General features: G+C 36.0%; 1 protein-coding gene across 4 annotated transcripts in view; it reads left to right on the top strand.

Annotated features, from left to right (window-relative positions):
- The window catches only part of LOC132142643 (glutamate receptor ionotropic, NMDA 2B-like), a 109183-nt gene that overhangs the window by 4562 nt on the left and 82179 nt on the right, over window positions 1–22442 (top strand). For all 4 annotated transcript variants that reach the window (XM_059552655.1, XM_059552653.1, XM_059552657.1 and 1 more), the window contains exon 3: window positions 10998–11600. In XM_059552655.1, coding sequence (XP_059408638.1) covers window positions 10998–11600 — 603 coding nt within the window. The remainder of the gene's footprint in view (window positions 1–10997; window positions 11601–22442) is intronic.

Here is a 22442-nt window from a genome sequence, read left to right as displayed (position 1 = left end):
GTGTACCGAATGAGCAAACAACGAGGCTCAGGGGCGGACTGGCCATCGGGAGCACCAGGACATTTCCCGGTGGCCTGACGGTCATTCTGGCCTGCCGGCTGCCGCTGTGCAGTCGATCAGGCTGACGTGCAATAGGCTGGTATGCAACTGCGAATTAATTGAAGGTCTTATGTATCTACGAATCAGGCAATCGCGGAGTGAAAATGACACCACCACATGACCAAACATCAGCGAAGCACTGCCTAATTGGCTATGTCCAGAGGCAGGCTTTATCTTAGAATATCGCGCAAAAAATGGAGCGTAAACGCAAAGCAGGAGCAGAGACTGAACATATAAAAAGGAGAAAAGCCCTGGCCACAGACGCAACAAGTTGCTACAAAATCCTAGCCATGTTCGCCAGTAAGGGAGCATGTCAGTCATAATTAGATTTATATTTACTAGAGATGGGACGGTTCACTGAAACAATCAAACCGTTCAGTTCAGCATCTGTAATATGGTTTACTATAAATAACACGTAAAACAAACAGGGTTCAAATAATATATGTTTCTGCTGATGGAAGCGCATTCTGGATTCCCAGACATTACAACAACAGCGATGAAAAAACCTCTAAAAATCATTCACTCTTGTTCACTACTAATACGAACACTGTATCAGTGCATTCTCTTAAAGTGACACTCTTTATATTAATCAAACAGCAACAACAAAGAAATCACTCACTGCTCTTGATTAAAAAGCTTTTTAAACTTTAAAAAAGAATTATCTTTAATTCATAGTCCAAAATGCAATCCTGTTTTACATTTGATTATAATTTCTGTACCTAAAAACTAATGCAAGACCTACCTAAAAAACCCTGAAAGTCAGTTTATTTTATTTGTATATTTACTCTATTGTATTTATTTGTGCTGTCGCTTGTAGTTAGAATATTCTTAATAATATGATAATATATATATTTTTTGAAAGTATAGTTTTTCCATAAAGAGAGAGAGGGGGATTCAGTGAAAGATGATAGAGACAGTGAATGCCTTGATGAATGCCTTGATACTTCTTGATACTTCATTTGATTATTTTGCTCGTCCACAGTCTAAGGATTTTGATTTATTTCTTAAATATAACCCAATTAAAACAACTGAAAGAGCCAAAGAGTTTAGCAATGTCTGGTGGACACATGAATTGGGTGGTGGTGACTGCAGCAACAGAGGTGGCCTGGGGTGGAGTCAGATTCCCGGCCTGATTTACTGTCCCAGTCCGCCACTGACGAGGCTTAATCTATCATCCTGAAAACTGGGGAAATTGGACATGTATAAATGTTACTTTTCTAACAACAAGGATAATAGTCAATAAAAGCCTCTCAGGGATGCAGGGATGGATGATGAAACATGGTGGTGTTTATTTAGCGTTATAGTTTCAGAGTGGAGACACAGTAGGAGGGAATATAGAGGGCTAGAATGTTGTGTACTTTCCAGTAAATTTTTGCTTGTTTGTTTATTTATTTATTTATTTTAATTAAAATTAGCATTATTAATAATAAAAATGTATTAAAAATGTCACTCAAATATGTACGAATATTTATTATGTTTATACTTTAACCATTTTCTTATGTATTTTATTTATAGAAGAAATATCCTAGCAAGATTTCTGGAATCTTATATAGGAATTATACACACACACACACACACACACACACACACACACACACACACACGCACACACACACACACACACACACACACACACACACACACACACACACACACACACACACACACACACACAAAACAACAACATTTCTACAACAATTTGGACAGATCCTAATGATCCTAATAATTTCCGATGTGATTCCAACAAAACATGTTGTCCTAACTGCACAATATATTTAGCAATAAGATAATTGATTTCTGCTTATTAGTTGGGATTTGAGTTATTTTACAAGATTCTTATTTGACTCTTGTTTTGTTTTGCAAATTATTATTAATTATTAAACATCAATCAAAGAAAATAGAAAGTAATAAGTGTATGCGCAAAACAACTATATAAACAACAGTATCGTAGTAAAAAAAATCTTAAATCATTTGGAAAGATCCTAATGGGATAAAGGTTTAAGTGTTTTGAATGCATGTTATTTTCATAAATTTTTATATGGTGTATTTTTATGTTATATTTGTTATGTAAAGCGCTTTGAGAAGTAACATTAAAAGACGCTAAAACAAAGATTATGATTATTATTATAATTTCCAATATGATTCCAACAAAACTTGTCTTTATAGGACAATATATTTAACAATAGGACAATATCATTTCACTTTATTCAGTAGGATTTATTTATTTCTTCTTCTTCATCATCTTCTTCTTATTATTATTTTATTTTTACAGGATTTCTATGTTTGTTTGGTTTCAAATGATCATTATTAAATATCAACAATGGATAACAGAAAGATTAACAACAGATAGAACTGAGAAACAACTGACTTATAGATAAAAAGTGCTCTTAACTCAATGAAATTGAAAGTTTTTTTTCACTTTTTAGTTTTTCGCTTGGGTATAGCAGTACATTGTCAGACAGAACTGAAAAATGAAAGCAGATTACAGAGTTCAAAATGTTGTCTGCTGAAGTGGACAAACACATCTCAAAGTGTTTGTGGCAGCAGGAGAGATGGATTGACATGACATGGAGGTCATTATCCTGCACTGGTCTTTTCACATCGGCTTCAACAGTATTGACTTACTAATCAATGGGATTTGGTTCCATTGCATGTATTTGTATATATGCGTAACGGGCACATTTAACAGAGTTCACCTGTGTATTATATCTAATGGCACAGGTCAGTTTGCAAACAGGTCTGTGTGTGCATGTGTCTGTTTTGATGTTTCTTCTCCCCCATGGCGATGATTTACCAGTTTATCAATGTGCACCTGATGTAATTCACACCTCCATCACCATAGGAGTGATTTTGGCTCTCGTCCCTCGTTCACTAAGACGGTTGAAGCTTAGCCTTAATCACAGCGCATGACTTGATTATGGATAGAGTTACAGTGACATAATGAGCTCTTGTCCAGTCATGCACAGTGTGGTACGTCTCTGATATGAGTGATGTGCATATTTAATGGTGTAATTTCATTATGTCTTTCCTTATGTCACTTGTGACATTCTGCTTCTTCGGAATGAAGGATTTAGATGAGAAAGTTGCCAGTAAGCGGATCTGTACTGCAGACAACAGTCAAAATATCATTATACCAAACACTGCAGTTCAATACCATATTTTGCTTTGCTGTTATTTTTTGTGAAGTGTGAAATACTGGATATATCAGATTAGCTGTCACATAAAAAAACGTTTGGTCTGCATTTTTTAGCTGTCTGCCTTTACTGCATGGTGCTCAATCCTATTTCTGGAGATTTACCATATCAACATGATGCAATTTTTGTGTAAATGCATAAATAAATGTAAATGAACATAAATGCCATGTCAGATCCACTTTTGAAGTGTAAAGATGCTTTTTGCTAAAGTTGGGTAAAAATTCTAACAATCTATATTTGTGATTGGTTTAAGTAACTGGATAAATGCAAGTATTTAACATAAAAATACAGATACATTTTGTAGGTAATTGTAAAATTGCCCTTATTAAGGAAAAAATGCCCTTGGAAATCAAATCCAGTTGCCAATATTACAATTTCTGACCCTGATATGAAATTTTACAATACACTTTTTATACACCGCTATAGTGGTATATAAAGCTAGTGTACTGAACTGAGAGCTTTTAAATCACATAAAAAAAACTAAACAAAGAAGAAATGTTTAATTTCACAATCTTTAGTTGTTTACATGTAATATGGCTGAAATGATCAACAATGTCGACAATAAGAAATCGTCAAATATTCGAATGATCTCTAATGACCAAGATGTCTAATGGCTTTCATTAGTACCTTAATGGACATAATAACATAGTTAGCTGAAGTGATTTTGTTGGATTGTAATTGTAGGACTTCAAATCAGGCACAGGAATCATTTTGGAGTCCTATGTCGGCTCAACAGGCAGAACAAACTACTAAAGACACTGGACATTTAATGACCATATATAGCCTGAATATTTTAGACTTTTTTTAAGTGATGTTTTTGACTAGGTGACCTGCTCGTAGTTGTGGAATAGCAGTAGTGGGAGTCCACCTGATTTAATGAGTATTTAAAACTTGATCTGTGGCCTAGTAAAGAATGTACATCACATCACAGGTCATGCTCGTATCTCAATTTACTTCCACCTCCCTTCGTTGTCCATTAGCCACCACTACATGGTGTATTACAAAGCACTGAGGACTGGACGAGTGAGTGATTTTGGGATGGGGCTCATTGTTTCATGGTAACCATGTGCTGATATTCATTTGGCCTAAACAAGGAACAGCTTGGTAATTAATTACCCATGACCAATGGGCAGGGTGGGTGAGCCAACGCTCGCGTGTGATTGGTCAAAACAGAAGCAGGCCATCACCAAGCCCTCAGGGGAGGAAGTGATCTCTCACCCGAAAACCTGCTCAGCAGTGTGTTTGTGTCTGTCAGAGTGTGTACGCTCTGATACAGATGTTATGATTGCAGCCATTCATAACATATACAGTATTTGGCATATATACAGTAGGTAGCGCTGCTTTTTCTCTGCACCTGTTACCCAAAAAAACTTTCCACATAGATTTTGATATTCTGTGTGTAGGTGTGTGAAGATGTGAGTAAAGAAGTTTGGTTTGTGGGCCCATATGGATTTGCATATGTTAAAGCTGGGTTTTGTGTTTGTGCATGTATGTATGTGTCATGCTTGTGTGAACGTGTATGTTCTTTGGTTGATTTTATGTGTAATGTGTCTCTGTGTGCATCTGCTAGGGCAGTGTGTTTGTACGTAATTCAATTCAATTCAAGTTTAATCATACGTAATGCAAGATTTTCTAAATGTATCTCAAACTTTGATATGTACACACATTTATCTGTTATCATCAACTGTGTAAATTCATGTCAAGTGCATTAGGTGGGGTGGATTGTAACCTCATTACAAAACAGAGATCCTGTACAATATTTGTTCAATATTTTTTTATCAATCAATTTAAAAGTGTCATTTTCGATTTAATTTTGAGCAAAAATGATCAAATACCCTGAAAAAGTGACCTTTTGATAGGTTCGACTTTAAACATGTTTTGACAGAAGTCTCTTACGCTCATCATGGCTGCATTTGTTTGATCAAAAATACAGTAAAGACAGTGATATTGTGAAATAATATTACATTATAAATGTTGTAAACAATTGTGCTGCTTTTTCAATTAATATAAGTTTAAAAGAACAACATTTATTTTATTTTAAATATTTATTTCTGTCAATTTTGTTCAGCTTATTACATCCTTTTTTTTTTTTTTTACATTCTTTTTAAATCTTTATTTTTTTCTACTGCAAAATAATTTTTGTTTCTTGAAAAACCTTTATGTGTTTGTACACAGAGAATTAGCCACCTTAGGTAGTCATGTCTGACATGATTTTCCCCTGTAATGTGTCTAAACAGATCTAATCTATCAAGATATTCACGGTAAGCAAAATGATTATGCCAAAAAATCAGCTTTAATACTGGGAATCTTGATTTTATTTTAGCATCTGAGCCTCAGTTACAATCAGAGCAAACCGCTGCTGGCTGTTGTTTAAGCGTCATTATGAGAAGAGAGGACTTCAGTAAAGGTTACAGCTCAGAGGCAGTAGTTCATAAACACTGCTTAATGGAACCACGCTCACACTGCTATGACAGATATACCTTAGAGACCGGAGAGTTTGCGAGATGTGTATTTGAGAACGTATGCTTGGAGGAAGCCAAGACAGAAATACTGGCTAAATGTCTGAAAATGAGCTTAGTTAGCGGTAAATATCAAGATGTTTCTCCGTGATTTGTGTGTGTTACATGTACCTTAGAGATTATTTGACGTAAAAAGGCAGGCTACATACCTTCACAGTGTTGCACTGGATTACTAGACAAGCCTAATCTCTTACTTTAAGTGTGGTCTGTGTGTGAGTGCATGTGTGCATGTGTGCGTATGCTTTTTCTGTTACAAACCTCTGTCATCTCTTTAATGCTGATTTAAATAAAAAAAATGGTGTGTTTCGGAATGTGTCTCGGGTTTATCGGAATGCGTTCTGTATAACTGCATCAATGAATGTTAATTCAGTTTCTGGTTGTTATCAAAGCTTTCCCTCCCGCTCTGAAACAGAGCTCGTTTGAGATGGGAGGGAGTCTGTGATGGGCTTTTGTACAAACATTTTGTTGAATACATAATTTATTACTTTGCCAGGAAGAACTGGGATAGAGGACGGCATAGAGAAACGCCTTATCTGTGTTTCCCAAAGCAATGAAAGAAACAGATGTATTACAGTGCACAAATGTACACACTTGTTTTTATCCTCTCTCGTCCTCTAAAATGTGCACAATGTCATTATACCTTTGAATCACCTGTCACACACATCGTAGTCTTTACCCTTCCTTGTGTTAGCCAGATTTAATTGTGTCAGTTTTACTAGTAAGTCTTGTTTGGTTTGTTCTGGATTGCAGTAATCATTTTGGTTTGGGTCTAGTTTTGATCATCGACTGCTTTTGAGATCAATAAGACTTTCTAAATGGCATTTTAGCTGACACCAACAGACCGGCCCAGACCTATTGGAAGCTTTCTGACCATTGTAGCCAATCTGGGGCCCTAGGGGACCATTCTCTCGTCCTAAGCCAATTGCCAATCAGGCCTTAGGCCACGCACAGCTGTCTCACAGAAAATCAAGAGAGAGCAATCTATCAGAGAAGGCAGATGCTTGGATATTATACAGCACCATGGGGAATGTGCGTGTATATGTAAAAGATTTTGTCATCTGTGTCAGTTAAACTTAAGCTTTAGTTGCCATCTAGGAAATGTAGAGCAACTCTGTCGTTCTTGACAACAAACACAAGTATAGAGTGTCAACAGGCATAGATAGATGCAGCTTTGGTGTGCATGTATGTATGGATGTATGTCTGGGAGCATTCTTTTTGAAGAGGCAAATTGTTGGCAAAACAAAGACAAAACAAATGTTACAACAGATATATGATCTATATTTCAGGGTCAAAGATGAAAAGGGGTTTTCAAGAATCAAAACAATGAAAATTTTATACAGCTTTCCCCCTCTTTGCAAAATACAAAATGATCAATAAGTGAGCTGAGGGACTACTCAGCTCATCTTAATTCTATTATTCTATTCTATTCTATTCTGTTATTAAATTTTGTTATTGATGCTTATATAAAAGTATATTCATAATGATAGTAAGTCAAAAAACTGTAATGACAAATAATAACTAAAATAAATTATGTACTACACTATATATGGTATAAAAAACATTTTTACATTGGTTGTGCCATGGTTTAAAAAAAATTATGGTAATGTAAACATGTAAAAATATTCTTTATGCCTTTAACCCAGAAACTGTATAAACATCAAAAGAATCTCAACATGAATTTACCCCAGCAACCCTCTACGCATACCTTGGCAATATAATCGCTATTGGCTAGTACAGTTTTTAGTTTAGTCGGCAGAATGATTTACCGTATTTTTATATTTGAGTATAAGTCGCATCAGGCCAAAAATACGTCATGATGAGGAAAAAAAAACATATAAGTCGCACTGGACTATAAGTCGCATTTAGTTAGAACCAAGAACCAAGAGAAAGCATTACCGTCTACAGCCGCGAGAGGGCGCTCTATGTCTTCAGTGGTAGACTACAGGAGCACTGAGCAGCATAGAGCGCCCTCTCGCGGCTGGAGACGGTAATGTGTTCTATTGGTTAATTTCTCTTGGTTCATGTCAAATTAATTTTGATAAATAAGTCGCACTTGACTATAAGTCGCAGGACCAGCTAAACTATGAAAAAAGGTGCGACTTATAGTCCGGAAAATACGGGTACTACTTTACACACACATATATATTATCTCACCAAAACAGCTTATCTTTGTAAAATGGCACATGCAGCTTCTTAAATCTTAGCTTCTTAATCAGTTAATCAAGCATTATTTTATGATAATATGATAATTAAGCACTATTTAATTATTAGTAATTACAATAGAACTAAAACTTGGTAACCATGTATGAATACTTATTTGTCATTTTAACTGAATTTAGGACTGGTGGTGATGCTTGAGATATTGTTGGCCATTCAGGGTTTCTTTAAAATATAAAGATGATAGTAAAAGATAATAGTAATTATTATAAAAAGATAATACTACTACTAGTTCTACTACTATACTAACAATATGCAACACACTTGGATTGATGAGCGGCTGGGTTCATGAATATTAATCACGTTGTCAGCGTTCCCTCGAACTGATTTGCTGAAATTAAAACAGGGACGGTAATAGATGAGTGCCAGCCAATGAGATTGATGTCTAATGATAGACATCATTTAGTGGCCCAGAATAAAATTTAGTCGCATATGCAAGTGATTTACTCGCAATGAAGAGGGTTGCCTGGACTAAAACCACAGAAACCCAAAAAAGGGAATTTGTCATTTAATTTCAGAAGTCTGCTACATATAGTTGGTGTGTGTTTTACATGTGGATCAGCTGTAATTCAGTGCAAGCATTCTGTAACATAGCCTACAGTTTGAAAAGAAAAAAACAGACATTTGTGGAGCTGACATTGAGCCTTTTTAGCTTCTTAGGAGAAAATGTGTGGGAGGTGTGTGTGTGTTTTATTGTATGTATGTACTTTTTTTTTTTTTTGCAAGAGATGGTGGTATCATGTATGTTCACAATTTGTATAAAATGCCTTTTTTCAGTTGTTGTAGGTGTTACTATGGACAGAATCTATATAACTGTGTCTGTATATAGCAGTCTCTGTTTTTGTGTGTGTGGAGGAAGATTCATTTGAATAGTTGCTATGGAAACCAAGTGCTTTTAAAATGAGAGGCAGAGCCAAATAGAGCATCTTAGTCTCTCCTCCCTCTCTTGTTCACCCAGCTGCTGTCCTCCTAGTCTTCTATCTAGTGCTTATCCTTCCGATCTACGTGCTTCTCTTTGCTTACCTACTTTTAATGAGCTGATGATTAGAAGGCTTTCTCTTTTTTTGTCACTTCTGTCTTTCTGTCTTTGCTTCATTTGTTCAGTTCTCGCATTTTCTCATTTTTGTTTGGAGTTCATCTCTATACTTTTCCATTCCCCCTCAACCGATTTCTCTCTCTCTTCCCCTCTCTTTCTTCCTCCCACACTTTGTCCTCCTCCGTCTCTTCTCTCGTCCTCAGCAGAAGAGAGCTAATTCACAATTAGCATGTGTACCTGCAATTAGCACTGACAAACCTCCAATAATTAGCCTTGTAAAAGTAGTCTTGCTTTTTCAAGCGTGCTTGCTTTTTTACAAAGCAATGCCTCACTTTCGTTGTCCTTTAATTTTTTTTCCTCCTTTTTTTCTGTACCTGCTCATTACAGACCCCTTGAAACGAGTTTTATGGCTGTTAGCTGACATGTCGTTCAGTTTTTTTTTACCCTGTAAAAAAAGTTGGCTACTGGTATAATGTGTATATATATATATATATATATATATATATATATATATATATATGTTTCTACTGTCACTTTTGATCAATTTCATGCTTCTTTGCTGTGTAAAAATTATATTGACTGACCCCAAACATTAGAAAGGTGGTGTATGCTCGTCTTTCAATGGAAAATATATCTTCATGAAAATGCATTTATCAGGTGGTTTTGTCTTTTTAATGTATCAGATATGGCGTCATTAACAAACAGATGCAAACATTTTAGCTAATAACTAACTTGCTCCTATACTCCGCTAATGAAAATAGCTCTAAGTGATTTTTCAAAGTCTTCACAGAAGGATAATTGGCAAATGTCAGTCACTGTGTGTGTATTTGTGTGTATGTGTGTGTTTGTGTGTGAGTGTGAGTGAATATGTTGTTTGCCGATAAATCAACTTGTGTCTTACCAGTCTAATTGCATTTGGTATTCAGTGTATGCACACTACTCTCTCATTCTCTCTCTGTATATCCATAGTTGCTCTCTCTCACTCTTTGTGTTTCTCAATCGAAGTCTTTTGAACTCTTTGAGCCTATTTTAGAAGTGCATATATCCCCAAAATGGCCAGAAAATAGCATTAGCCCATTATAAACAACTGATCATGTCAATGACCAGTCCCCAGGAGGAAGAAAAAGTAGAATGCATCATCAAATGTGACGCATTCCCCAGCACTGAAAAAAAAGTGTGCAGTTTGAGGACCTAATCGAACAGTTTGAGGACCTAAGTGTCATCAGAAAGTAGCAAAATATGACCAAACCTCCATTTGGTATGTCTTGCGATGTCATCAATAATCACAGCCAAGGTATGACAGATGCAACTGCTACCTGGGGATTTTAGGACATTTTAAGTACAAAGGTTGTTAAGATGAAAACAAACGATGCTATGCTGTAAGAAACTTTGGACAGATAATACACAACACATTTATTTTTAGTGGATTAAGAAAACACAGCATGCATTGTTACTGATAAAGCATTCAGCTTAAAAAAAAGTGTGCAATAGTTTGAGGACCAAATTGTCATTAGACAACATCCGTTTGGGATCTCTAGGGATGTCATTTAAGGGTACAAATCACAAACGATATTTTTATAAATCTAAAAATTTGTTTTGGGGTTCATCCTACTAATTTTAATTAGCTTTATATAAAAATATGAGTAAATAGTTAGACATTCGTGTGTGAGACTACTGCAAATGACCTCATTTCCCAAGACTGCCCATATATTTCTGTAATTTCTGTCCAATATGTGTCAATAATGAAGAGGACAAACCCTTGAAATGAGGACACATGCTCTTTTTAAAACCACAGGTCTCTCATCGGTTTGACTTGTGCACTGCAACTCAGCTTTCACCAGTCAGATTCAAGTTCAAATCATGTAGATATTGTGAATTCAGCTCTCAAACTGAAGTTCTCTCCCTTTCTCTCCTCTCTTTCTTTGTCTGCAGGGACTGTATCTTCACTCCTCCGCCATGCTTGTCAGCCTCCACCTCTCCTCTTCCCCTTTCTCTGACTGTCGTGTCCTGTCTTTCGTCTCCCTGGCTTCTTCCTCCAAACCACCCTTCTCCCTCTCGCTCCTTCTCCTCTCTCTCTTCTTCTTCCACACCTGCGAGTCTCGCCGTGGAGGCGGGATCGGGACACCCATCGGAGGCATGAGCCAATCGATAATCAGCCCTCCTCATTATCCTCCACCAGGAGTCAATCCAGTGGGTCCTCCTTTGCCACCAAAGTTTGCTCAAGGCCTTAGCATCGCAGTGATCCTTGTGGGAAACTCCAGCGAGGTGTCCCTCTCTGAAGGTCTAGAGAAAGAGGACTTCCTCCACGTGCCTCTCCCTCCGAAAGTCGACCTGGTCACAATGAACGAATCCGACCCCAAGAGTATCATAAACCGCATCTGTGCTCTGATGTCACGGAACTGGGTCCAGGGTGTGGTGTTTGGGGACGATACCGATCAGGAGGCCATCGCCCAGATACTGGACTTCATCTCGGCTCAGACGCACATCCCCATCCTGGGCATCCGTGGAGGCTCTTCCATGATCATGGCAGCCAAGGTATGACAAACACAACCGCTACCTAGACATTTTAAGACTTACAAAGGTTAAGACTTACAAAAGTTAAGAATTACAAAGGTTAAGTTGAAGACAAGTTATGCCCTCCTATAAGAAATATTGGCCACATTCTACACATTATGTAATGTTGGCAAATTTACTTTAAAGAGAGCATAATTGGTTGTAAATTCACTTTACACTTATTATAAGGTTCCATTAACTACATAAGTTAAAAAAGTGAAAGTGACGTGACATTCAGCCAAGTATGGTGACCCATACTCAGAATTCGTGCTCTGCATTTATCCCATCCAAAGTGCACACACACAGAGCAGTGAACACACATACAGAGCAGTGGGCAGCTATTTATGCTGCGGCATCCAGGGAGCAGTTGGGGGTTCGATGCCTTGCTCAAGGACACCTAAGTCATAGTATTGCCGGCCCGAGATTCGAACCCACAACCCTAGGGTTCGGAGTCAAACTCTCTAACCACTAGGCCGCGACTCCCCTAACATTAACATTAACTATGAACAATAACTCTACGGCTTTTATTAATCTTATTGTAAATATCAACTTTTTCTAATATTTAAAATCAATCCTGTAGGTTAGCATAAGGGGTCAGATCTACTACAGAGGGCTCATTAGCATGAGAACAATATACCATTAAATCAGGGAGTGGGAAATTCTGCAGGTGATCTGCTGACAAGAACACAGATGCAGTCAATGCATTTCCATAATGACCAATGCAGTCTACCAAGAGCAGTGCAAATTAATGTATAGCAGATAATCAGGTGTGGTTAATCTACTAACAACACAGACACAGAATGGGTTAAGACATGATTTTTTGGGCGGTAAATAATTGCACAAATATCAGTAAAATGACTAGCGCAAACCTTAGTAGCTCATGTTGCATGATTCATTTAAATACTGTCCTCACATAAATTTTGCGTAAGGAAACTCCTACAAATGCATATGCAATAAGGTCAGCTGCAAAAATTACTGTTCGCACCTTTTCATTGAGTGTCTTCAGTAAATCCTGACAGGATTTTATTTATTTATTTTTTTTACGCTGAAGGAAGGTTTGTACTGGTGCAAGCTGTTAGTAAATCTGTGCTGATGTGAAATAACACGATCAGTCGCTGAACAATTGTATTTTTTAACAACTAACATTAACAAACTTTAATAACTTCTATACATATATATTGCTACTTGTTAGTTCTTGTTATCTTATTTATTAACATCCATTAATTCATAAGTCCTTATTGTAAAGTATTAATATTTATTCATATATATTTTATAAATATATATTGTATTCATAATATAGATTAATTTATTATTTATTTCTGACAGAAATTAATACTTTTGTTCAGCAAGAATGCATTTTGATTAAAAGTGACAGTAAAAAGCTTTTAAACTACATTTTATATAAAATAAAAACTTTCTATTAATCAAAGAGTCCTGAAAAAAAGTATATGTTTTCTGAAAAGATGAAACAATGGCTGCTGAAAATGAAGCTTTGCCATCACAGGTATGAATAACATAAAAATATGAAGTATTAAAATATATCACAAAATAAAACAGTTATTTGAAATAATAAATATTATTTTCTTATAATTTATTATTACACAGTATTACTGTTTTTACTGTATCTGATCAAATAAATGCAGAATTGGTAAGCATAAACGCATTTCAAAAACATACATAAAAAATCTTACAGACCCTAAACCTGTCATGCTACTGTGATGAAAAACAAACACGATCATGATGCAGTCTTTAATAAAACCTTAGAAGGTAAATCCAAATAGAGAGAAGGCCTACAACACATAACATCGATGAGACCTGATATCACAGAAACCAGACATAACAGAACCATGGAAACCTAAATATACACGCAAATAAGGACAATTAAATCACACACACCTGAACTGAATGACGAACCAAATGAGTGACCATGACAACAAACAAAGCAGGGAGAAAAAGCTGCAAATGAAAACAAAGTCCAAACTGAAAGGTACTGTGACAAAACCTTTAAAAAGTACAGTATACGAACAACGTCTGTGCATGAATTAAACCAGTCTGAAAAATACCATTTTTAGCATGATTTGAGAAAATGCAGTAAAACTGATGATACTGTTTTTGTTGGAATTTATTGCTGAGATGTAATGTTATTGAAATGTTGTAGAATATCATTGACATTTTCAGTACTGAAGATTAAAGTTTTTCTCCATACACGTAGATTAGATCCTGTATTGTTTTTAACCTTGATGGTCATTATGAACCAGTCATAGAAGACACTGTACTGCCCTTCACACAAAGACTGTTACATAGTTGGCCATTTAGAGAATTTCAGTGCATTTTTGATTAGGATGCTTCAACAGTAGTTGCTTGTGTAAACAGTAGATTCACTAGTGCTTGGAACAAAGCCACACGGTCTATACTTTTTCCACTCAACGCCTTCCATTCTCACATGAATATTCATACACATACATCTACATGTTCCTCTATTTCTCTTTCTTTTCCACCAAGGTCAGAGTTAGTGTAGCAGGTGTAACAGACTTGTGCCTGCTGTTAAGTCAGTGGAAGTCTGAACTGCTGGAAACAGATGTGATGGGATGCAATGAGCTTCATTAAGATGACTTTTTGAAAGAGGCAGAAAAAAAGGAGAGAATATATACATAGAGGAAAAATAATGGCTATGCAGATTTGTTTTTCAAAAGACACTGGCCAATAAGAAAGAAGGTAATAATAAAAAAAGATGAGATGGAGGGAGAAAAGTGCAGAAAGAGAAGGAAATGTCAGAGGGACTTTTTGTAAATGCCACACAGTGAAAAACAGGGAGTCAAGTACATTTATTTTGTCATCTTGGAGAAAAGGAAAAACAGAAGGGGACAATAACTGCAGACACTTGCAGTGTTAACTACACCGTGCAAACTAATATGAACTAAACTTTTAACACAACATTCTCAAGCTTTTTGCAGCAACATTACTGCTGAAACCTGGTGTTAAATGAATGACCCCCGTTTGAACAGCCTTTGTTTTAATGCAAAAGGTTATTTTATATTTATCAAGAAGTCACTATTCATCAGACTTACACTGCAAGATAAAGTCAACTGAAAATGAAGCGCAGATCAGTTTTCCTGATTGGTGTTTATTTGATGTTTATGGCTACAGAAGTGTCAAGATGTTGTTACAGGGAATTGGGCTTGTTATGAACTGAAAATTGAAAAGTGAACAGAGGACGTGATCGTTTTTCACCAGAGATTTGGACTTATTCACTAATTTGAGTTCAAATTTAAAGGACCAACTAATCATGTATATATAACAAAATTAAGAAATTTATAAGAATTCATAAAGATTTCATTATTTTGGAGGATGAAATCACAGAATATATCAAAAAGGGGCTTTAGAAGTAAGATATATTGTTTGATGTATTTCATGTCATTGAAGATACGCTTATCACAGGTCTACAGTCCAGTGTTTTTAATAATTAAATTAAAAACTATAAAAAAAAATTGTTGAAATAAAGCTGAAATAAAATAAAAATAGATGAGATGAAAAAAGGGGTCATATGATGCGATTTCAATTTTTCCTTTCTCTTTGGAGTGTAACAAGCTCTTAGTGTATGAAGAAGATCTGTACAGGTGCATAAACTAAAGTCTATAATCCAAAGAGATATTCTTTATCAAAGTTAAGACCCTAAAACGGCTCGTTTAAACACGCCCCACATGTCTACGTCACTATGTGGAAATATTTGGTAATGCTGCCCAAATGTTCGCAGAAAAGAAAGAAGCTGTGGTTTCAGTAACACAGTTAATGTTGAAGCAGTCATGTCAGGGAGATGCTGTGTGATACAAGGCGAAAGCAAAAGCACTTTATTTGGCCTTCCTAAAGTAGATGTATTTAGGAATCTTTAAGATTACTTACAACAGAACAGCATCACATTTTATGGATGACCGTTTCGTGAACCTAGGATCATTCTGAGATCATTCTGACTTTGCTACGACAATCTGGCTCTTCTGTATCAGCTAGTGTAAGTATGCTTTGTTATTAGATTAAGTATTTGCTATTGAATGTTCAAATGCATAGTTTTGCATGTTGTGTGAGTGTGTGTGTGTGTGTGTGTGTGTGTGTGTGTGTGTGTGTGTGTGTGAGAGAGAGAGAGAGAGAGAGAGGGTCACATCTCAGTGGAGTCAGCTGTCTTAACCGTCCGTGGCTTGTGTACTGCAAACACATATGAGATTCATCACTGTCTGTCACGCGACTCTGTTCCCCTTTCAGACTTGAACTGATGGTAAAACTAAGGACATTATTAACTGTCTTTAAATTTATTTTAAAAGATGAAGCTCACAATTATGGAAAGGGGCATTACATTTCTGACGAGTGCTTGTGGTGTTCAGCCAATCACAATGCACTGGGTCAGTTGGCCAATCAGAACAGACTGCTCTTGTCAGAAGGAGGGAATTTGTAGAAAACAACACATTTGAGCGACGAGGGGCATAGAGGAACTACAATAATGTACAGTATTTGAAAAAGAATGTGTTTTTTGAATATTAACATGTCAGCATATTCTATTACATCAAATACACAAAATAATGATCTTTAAAAAAGCATCATATGGCCCCTTTAAAACTGAAATAAAAATAAATGTAATGCTAATTATTAAAAACTAAAAAGTAATAAAAATTACTAAAGCACATAACAAAATTACTAAATTGTAAACTAACATTCCATTAAAAACTGAAAATAAAAAATTATATGTAATTTATTGTTGTAAATTATTATAATTTTATAAATAATAATATACAATTATATTATTATAATTATATTATACTATAATAGTATATAAATAATACTAACACTGCTAGTCATAATCTGTTTTGTGATTTAATCAAGGGCCGTATTCTTGTATTATGTTTGTAATTTTTTATGATTTAATTGTTAGTTTAGATATGCAACATAATTATCCAAAACGCTGGAAAAAAACAACCAGAATTAACTGCCAAATGACCCATAATTCTTCCCATGATGCCATAGTGTGACCTGAAGTATGCCATGTGTGCAAAAGTGCACTCAAGAGTTCACTCCAATTAGTAAAATACAATAACTAACTTTTTAATTGTGTGGTTTTTATGTCTCCCATTAATTTTGGATGTACATAGATCCGGTTTAAACACATTGGGGATGTTTAACTCGTCTGTCAGCAAACTCTTTGTTCTAGATCTATTTTTTGACATCTCTGCAGGCTGTTACAAGGAGAGGAGCTCTCTTAGTGTTGGTGTAGGGTTGTTAAAACATGCCACATCCTCTCGTAAGCCACTGAGGAGCTCGATAAGACTTGCTAATTGAATTAGCGAAAACATTTTGCATGCTTGATCCTCTTCCATCCAACCACACATACATAAATGCACTGTTATCTTCATTTATGACTAATTTTTTTGTTCCCAAGAGCAGTGGAGTGGATGGACGTCTGTAAATTTACATTATATGCACTCAGAACTGACAAAAGAGAAATCATCTAGTATACGTATAAGCCATTATGAGTAATATTAAGATGTTTCTAATTCTGTGACTTTACCTCTTGACACCATAATCAGTTGGACTTCATCCACCCTGCTAACAGTAGGCGAGCGATGTGCTGGCTTATCTGTCCCGTGTGCTTTACCCAGTGTTAATGGAGAGTCATAGGAGCACTGGGGAACTTAATGAGCACAGTCGCGCTGCTAATTTCATGCTTAATGGGAACACACGCCTCTCTCACTGGCACATGGAAGCATTAGATGTGCATGTCATATTAAGCTGGGACAGTTTAGACAGGGAGTGTGTTCATCAGATGCACCTGCCTGACCGGTTCATCAACACACTCGCTCACGTGTGCTTTGGGATACGCACACGCATTGAGAGCGAAAGAGAGCATTCTCTTCTGCACTTTCAGTCATTTGTGCCTTTAATGTTTTAATATGTCACATCTGTCCATTTTTTTTTCAAATGTTTTATTTAATCAGTTAGTGTTGTGTGTGTTGTGAATCTGCATTAATGCATCTTTGCATTTGTGATCATTTGAGTCTGTTATTCTGCAACATTGATTCACAACACAGCAGGTTTCAAAAGTCCACACTGAAAATCTGGGATACAATCTAAACTAAAATATTATATTTAAACTTGGAAATTAATAGAAAATATATATGAAAAATAAAGAAACTTTATATATATATATGTATTCAGTAATTTAAAAAATATTATTAAACATTTAATTTTAAAAGAAAATCAATGAATCTGAAGTATTTCAGATTCTATAATATTTCTCTGCTACTAATCAAATAAGCCAATTTATGACATTAACTATGTGAACTCATTATGAGTGCTGCTGTCATTTAAAGGAAAATTTCATACAAAAATGTAGCCTAAATTCACTTACCCTCAGGCCATCCAAGATGTTGATGAGTTTGTTTCTTCACAGAACAGATTTAAAGAAATCATTTGCTCAGCAGTGGATCCTCTGCAGTGAATGGGTGCCGTCAGAATGAGAGAACAATCAGCTGATAAAAACAATAATCCACATGTAATCCACATGACTCCAGTCCATTAATTAACATATCATGAAGTGAAAAGTTCTATGTTTGAACAAAACAAATCCATCATGGAGGTGTTTTAACATTAAACCTTAAGTTCTGGCCAAAAATATTCACTTACTATATAGTAAATATTCATTTACTAGTTTTCACTTGTAAATGGTGCTCAATCTGTGCATATTTCTCTCCTTATTCAGAAGAGTTATTATGGATAAAGGACATGTATTTTATCCAAAAGCAATGGCTTGAAGAGAAAAACACCTTAACGTTGGATTTGTTGTGGATTTCTTACAAACATTTGATCAATTATTTGAACACTCATTCTGACGGCACCCATTCACTTTTACCTTAAGAGCAAAATGCAGACAAACCAAATAAGACATTTTCAGATTCATTGCAAATGTTTTAACTAAACATTTTACTTAAAACTAACAAACAAACAAACAAAAAACCCTGAATTTTATTACATAAATGCAAAAAAAATGGAAGTATTTTCACTGGAGGAATCTCTAATGCATGCAGTTTTGCACTGTTTGAAAAGATTTGGTGCCACACAGTGTCATGAATACAGTAGTTATGACACATCACTAATGTAGAAAAGCATTATAGTGCACATCTACATCACATCCAGTGAGTCAATATTTAAACTTAAATAAAATAAAATATTTAGTTATATTATTAATTATAAATATTTATTTATTTAAAAAAATTCTGTTCAAAAACTGTTCAAAGCAGTTTTTTGAGAGAAGTCTGCATTTATTTGATCAAGAATACAATAAAACAAATATTTTCAAATTTTCAAATTTAATATATTTTAATATGCAATTTATTCTTGTGAAGTTAAAGCTGAATTTTCAGCATCATTCCTCCAGTCTTCAGTGTCACATGATCTTTCAGATATCATTCTAATATGCGGATTTTGAGATCAAGAAATATTTTCCTCTTTGTGCTGTTTGTGTGTTTATTTGTGGAAACTGTGATTTATATTTTTTTCAGGATCCTTTGATGAATAGAAAGTTTTTTAATGTAACATTGTGAAGTCTTCACTGTCACTTTTGATAAATGTAATGCTTCCAAGCTGAATAAAAGAATGACATTTTATCACAAATTATGTTATTGTCATGGCAATTTGAGTAATTTGTGAATGCCTTAGTATTTGTCTCTTTTTTGCTAAAATGACAGCAGCACTTGAGCTGCATTTACGCCACCGTTTTCAGCAACATCAGATGTTCTCAAGAATGAATTAAGAATGATCCAGAGAACATCGGACCATTGATTTCTAGGTATTTCTAGGGTTAAATTCGTATTTGAATCCCAGATTTTCAGTGTGGTCTCAGACCAAACAATTTCCAAAGCCTTCAAATGCAGTGTTCAAAGAAGATCTTTGAATCATTTCTAAGTCTGAATGCAAGAAAACACTGATCAAACGGCTGCCGAATGAGTGAATGCTACTGGAAGAAAGCAAGAAAGGATGGAGAGAAGGAAAGATGAATATGACAGCTGGAGAGGGAGGTAGATAAAGAGGGTGGGTGAGAGAGAGAGGAAAGGAAGAAGGGACTGTTTTAAAATGAAACACGTGGGTGTGAAACAGAGGAAGAGGAAGGCGCTCAACATGTAGTTACAACACGCTTACATCTAAATGGAGGCATTCAAAAAGACAAAGAGCAGATTGGAACAGAAGAAACGTGACTTGGAGGAATGTGGCATTAAGGGATGATCACAGAAAGATGAAGAGGGTGAAAAAGAAGTGTTATAGGACAACTCGATCAAGAAATAGAGAATATAAAAGAGCCACTGTGGTTCCCAAGCACAGATGGGGGAGTGAAAGCATGCATGTGAACGAACGAGAGAGATGTGTGACATGCCACAGGAGGTGGTGGTTAAATAGAGGGCATTGAAGAGTGTTTTCAACCCTGTCTTTTTCTTAATAATTACTTTTACACTCACTCTCTCTTTTCCATTCTCTTTCTGTCTTTCTCTACCCCACCCCTACCCCAAACACACTCTGTGGGCTGCATTGGTTGGCATGGCAACCGCTGCCACATACATTTCTATATATATGTAGAAGGAACGGGGGAGAGAAAGACAACAATGGAGTCAGGAAAAGGCAGAAGAGGAACGTATCAAATGCTCTGCATTTAAATGTAATCTGTACAGGGAACAAGTGTACATTGATATATGACTTTTCTTGGGCAGGGAAATTCAGCCGCTGTTCATTGTGCTCAGTGAAACGCAGTGAGAAAGAGCTGATTTCTGTGCTTCTCAATAGTAAAGAAAGGGATACTGATGTGTTATATTCTATGCATGTATGCAGATAAGTATGGCCATTTATATTTATATTTAAGACCTGTAATCTGTGCATCTCATTGTTTGCTGATATTGCAGGGTGCCAAGTGAGCCTTTTTTGTCAAGTGAATTGGTCAATGTGTAGGAAGCAGTGAGCAATCCATAGGGACCCTGTGGATTGCAACTCAGGTTGTGTGTTATTGAAAGGGCAAAGCAAGCATCAGAGGTTGCGGTCAGGGTAAGAGCACATTAAATACACCCTCATCAAAGTTCTCAGCTCAGATGGGAGGCTTTACATGGGTGAAGTGGAGGGAATTGTACAGTGTGGTATTTTTAATACATTATTTTTAAGTCTTACTGTGGCTACAACCACCCTTAAAGGAGTGTTCATGGTTGAATACAAGTACTGTAAGAACATGTAAACATAAATATTGATTCCACAGAACCAACCACACAAAAATGTACATTTTTGTTATGGCAACCTGCTTATTATTATACTGTACAAATATTTAAATGATCACATGTTTCTAGGGAGATAAACTATGATTATGCATTACGGATATAAATTGCTATGAGTTGAATTTGTTCCAGTGTTTTAATTTTTTCATGTTTCTGTGGCAACCTTTAGACCTTCTTGTGCAAAAATGATCATATTTACCTGCTTTATTGTATCGCATCATGACAACAAAGTTTAAAGACTGAATATAGCACCACACATGCTAAAATAAAATACCCACTGTTTCCAAGGTATTACCACAAGATCTTAAGGCTGTGACACACCGAACTGGCATCAGAACTAGCTAAAGCTGACTGTGTCGCCTTGCATTGCCTGCATCTGGGCAAAAAAGTTGCGCTTGAACATAGACAGCAGCCAACTATCATGCACATTTTGTGTCTACATTAGAGGAAATAACACTGTATTAGCAGGTGGTAGTAGTCTATATTTGTCATTCAAAAATAAAAAGATGAAATCTTGGACTGCGGACATACAGTACAAACCATAAACAAAGCAGCCCTTGCTTACAATTTTGACTAATCATGTTGATCACTTGGCCACTTGACATTCTTCATTCCAAATGGCCATTTTGTTATGAAAATACTTGTGTATGATAGTCAGGTAATATGAAAATGTAAGATTTGAACAGCCTTCTGTGTGCTCCTTTTGACTTAATCATTCGCTCACTTTCGCTTTTCTTCTCGTGCACTGGTTCACTAAGCTGAACAGAAAATCAGAGCATTCAACATGCTCAATTGACCAAAAAGCCGCCGACGGGCTCTGACTAGTGTTAGCGGAGCAGAACACACCGCAGAATTTGAGCTGACAGATGCTCAGCAGCGGCTTTGTGGTTAATGGCCATAACACACTTTTGAAACTGTGTTTTTGTAAAGTTTACTTGATTTTTTTCAACTTTACAAAGTTTGCCCTATGTACGTTCATTGTAGCTACTTTACTGTAACCTCATTTTTTTCTTGTTTTAAGGTGCGAGTCCAAATGATAAATTTATGTTTTTATGTAAATGTAACACAAATGCTATGATTACAGTTTAACTTGAACCCAAAACATTTGAATTTAGATGCTGGAATTGTTTCGCTACTGGGCCTCTTCATAGCAACAATTTAAATTGCATACACAAATACTTTTGTCGTGTCTCTAACATAGGCTAATAAAGTCAATTTCTGTGCTGTATAGCCAGTGAAATGCATTGTCTTTCTGCCCAAATACATATTCTGCATTGGGGAGATAGAGAAGGTGCTATTGTTGTCTGTGATTAGGCTGTTGATTAGATTCTGTACATAAGCCCCTGGTATTAAACCGTCATCATTGTTTCCCAGCTGTTGCAGTGGGGAGCAATAAGGCGCTTGTGAGCGCTGAGAGGTGAAGGCCAAAATGGACGAGCGGGTTATTTATTCATCCCTTCATTGTCACCCCATGGAGCTCAGCTGTATTGGAGGCGAGTGTCCATGTGCACGTATGGACCGTTGCTAGTGAGTT

This window comes from Carassius carassius, chromosome 6 (assembly GCF_963082965.1).
Source record: "Carassius carassius chromosome 6, fCarCar2.1, whole genome shotgun sequence".
Lineage (NCBI taxonomy): Eukaryota > Metazoa > Chordata > Actinopteri > Cypriniformes > Cyprinidae > Carassius > Carassius carassius.
This window is presented reverse-complemented; position numbering and strand designations above follow the sequence as displayed.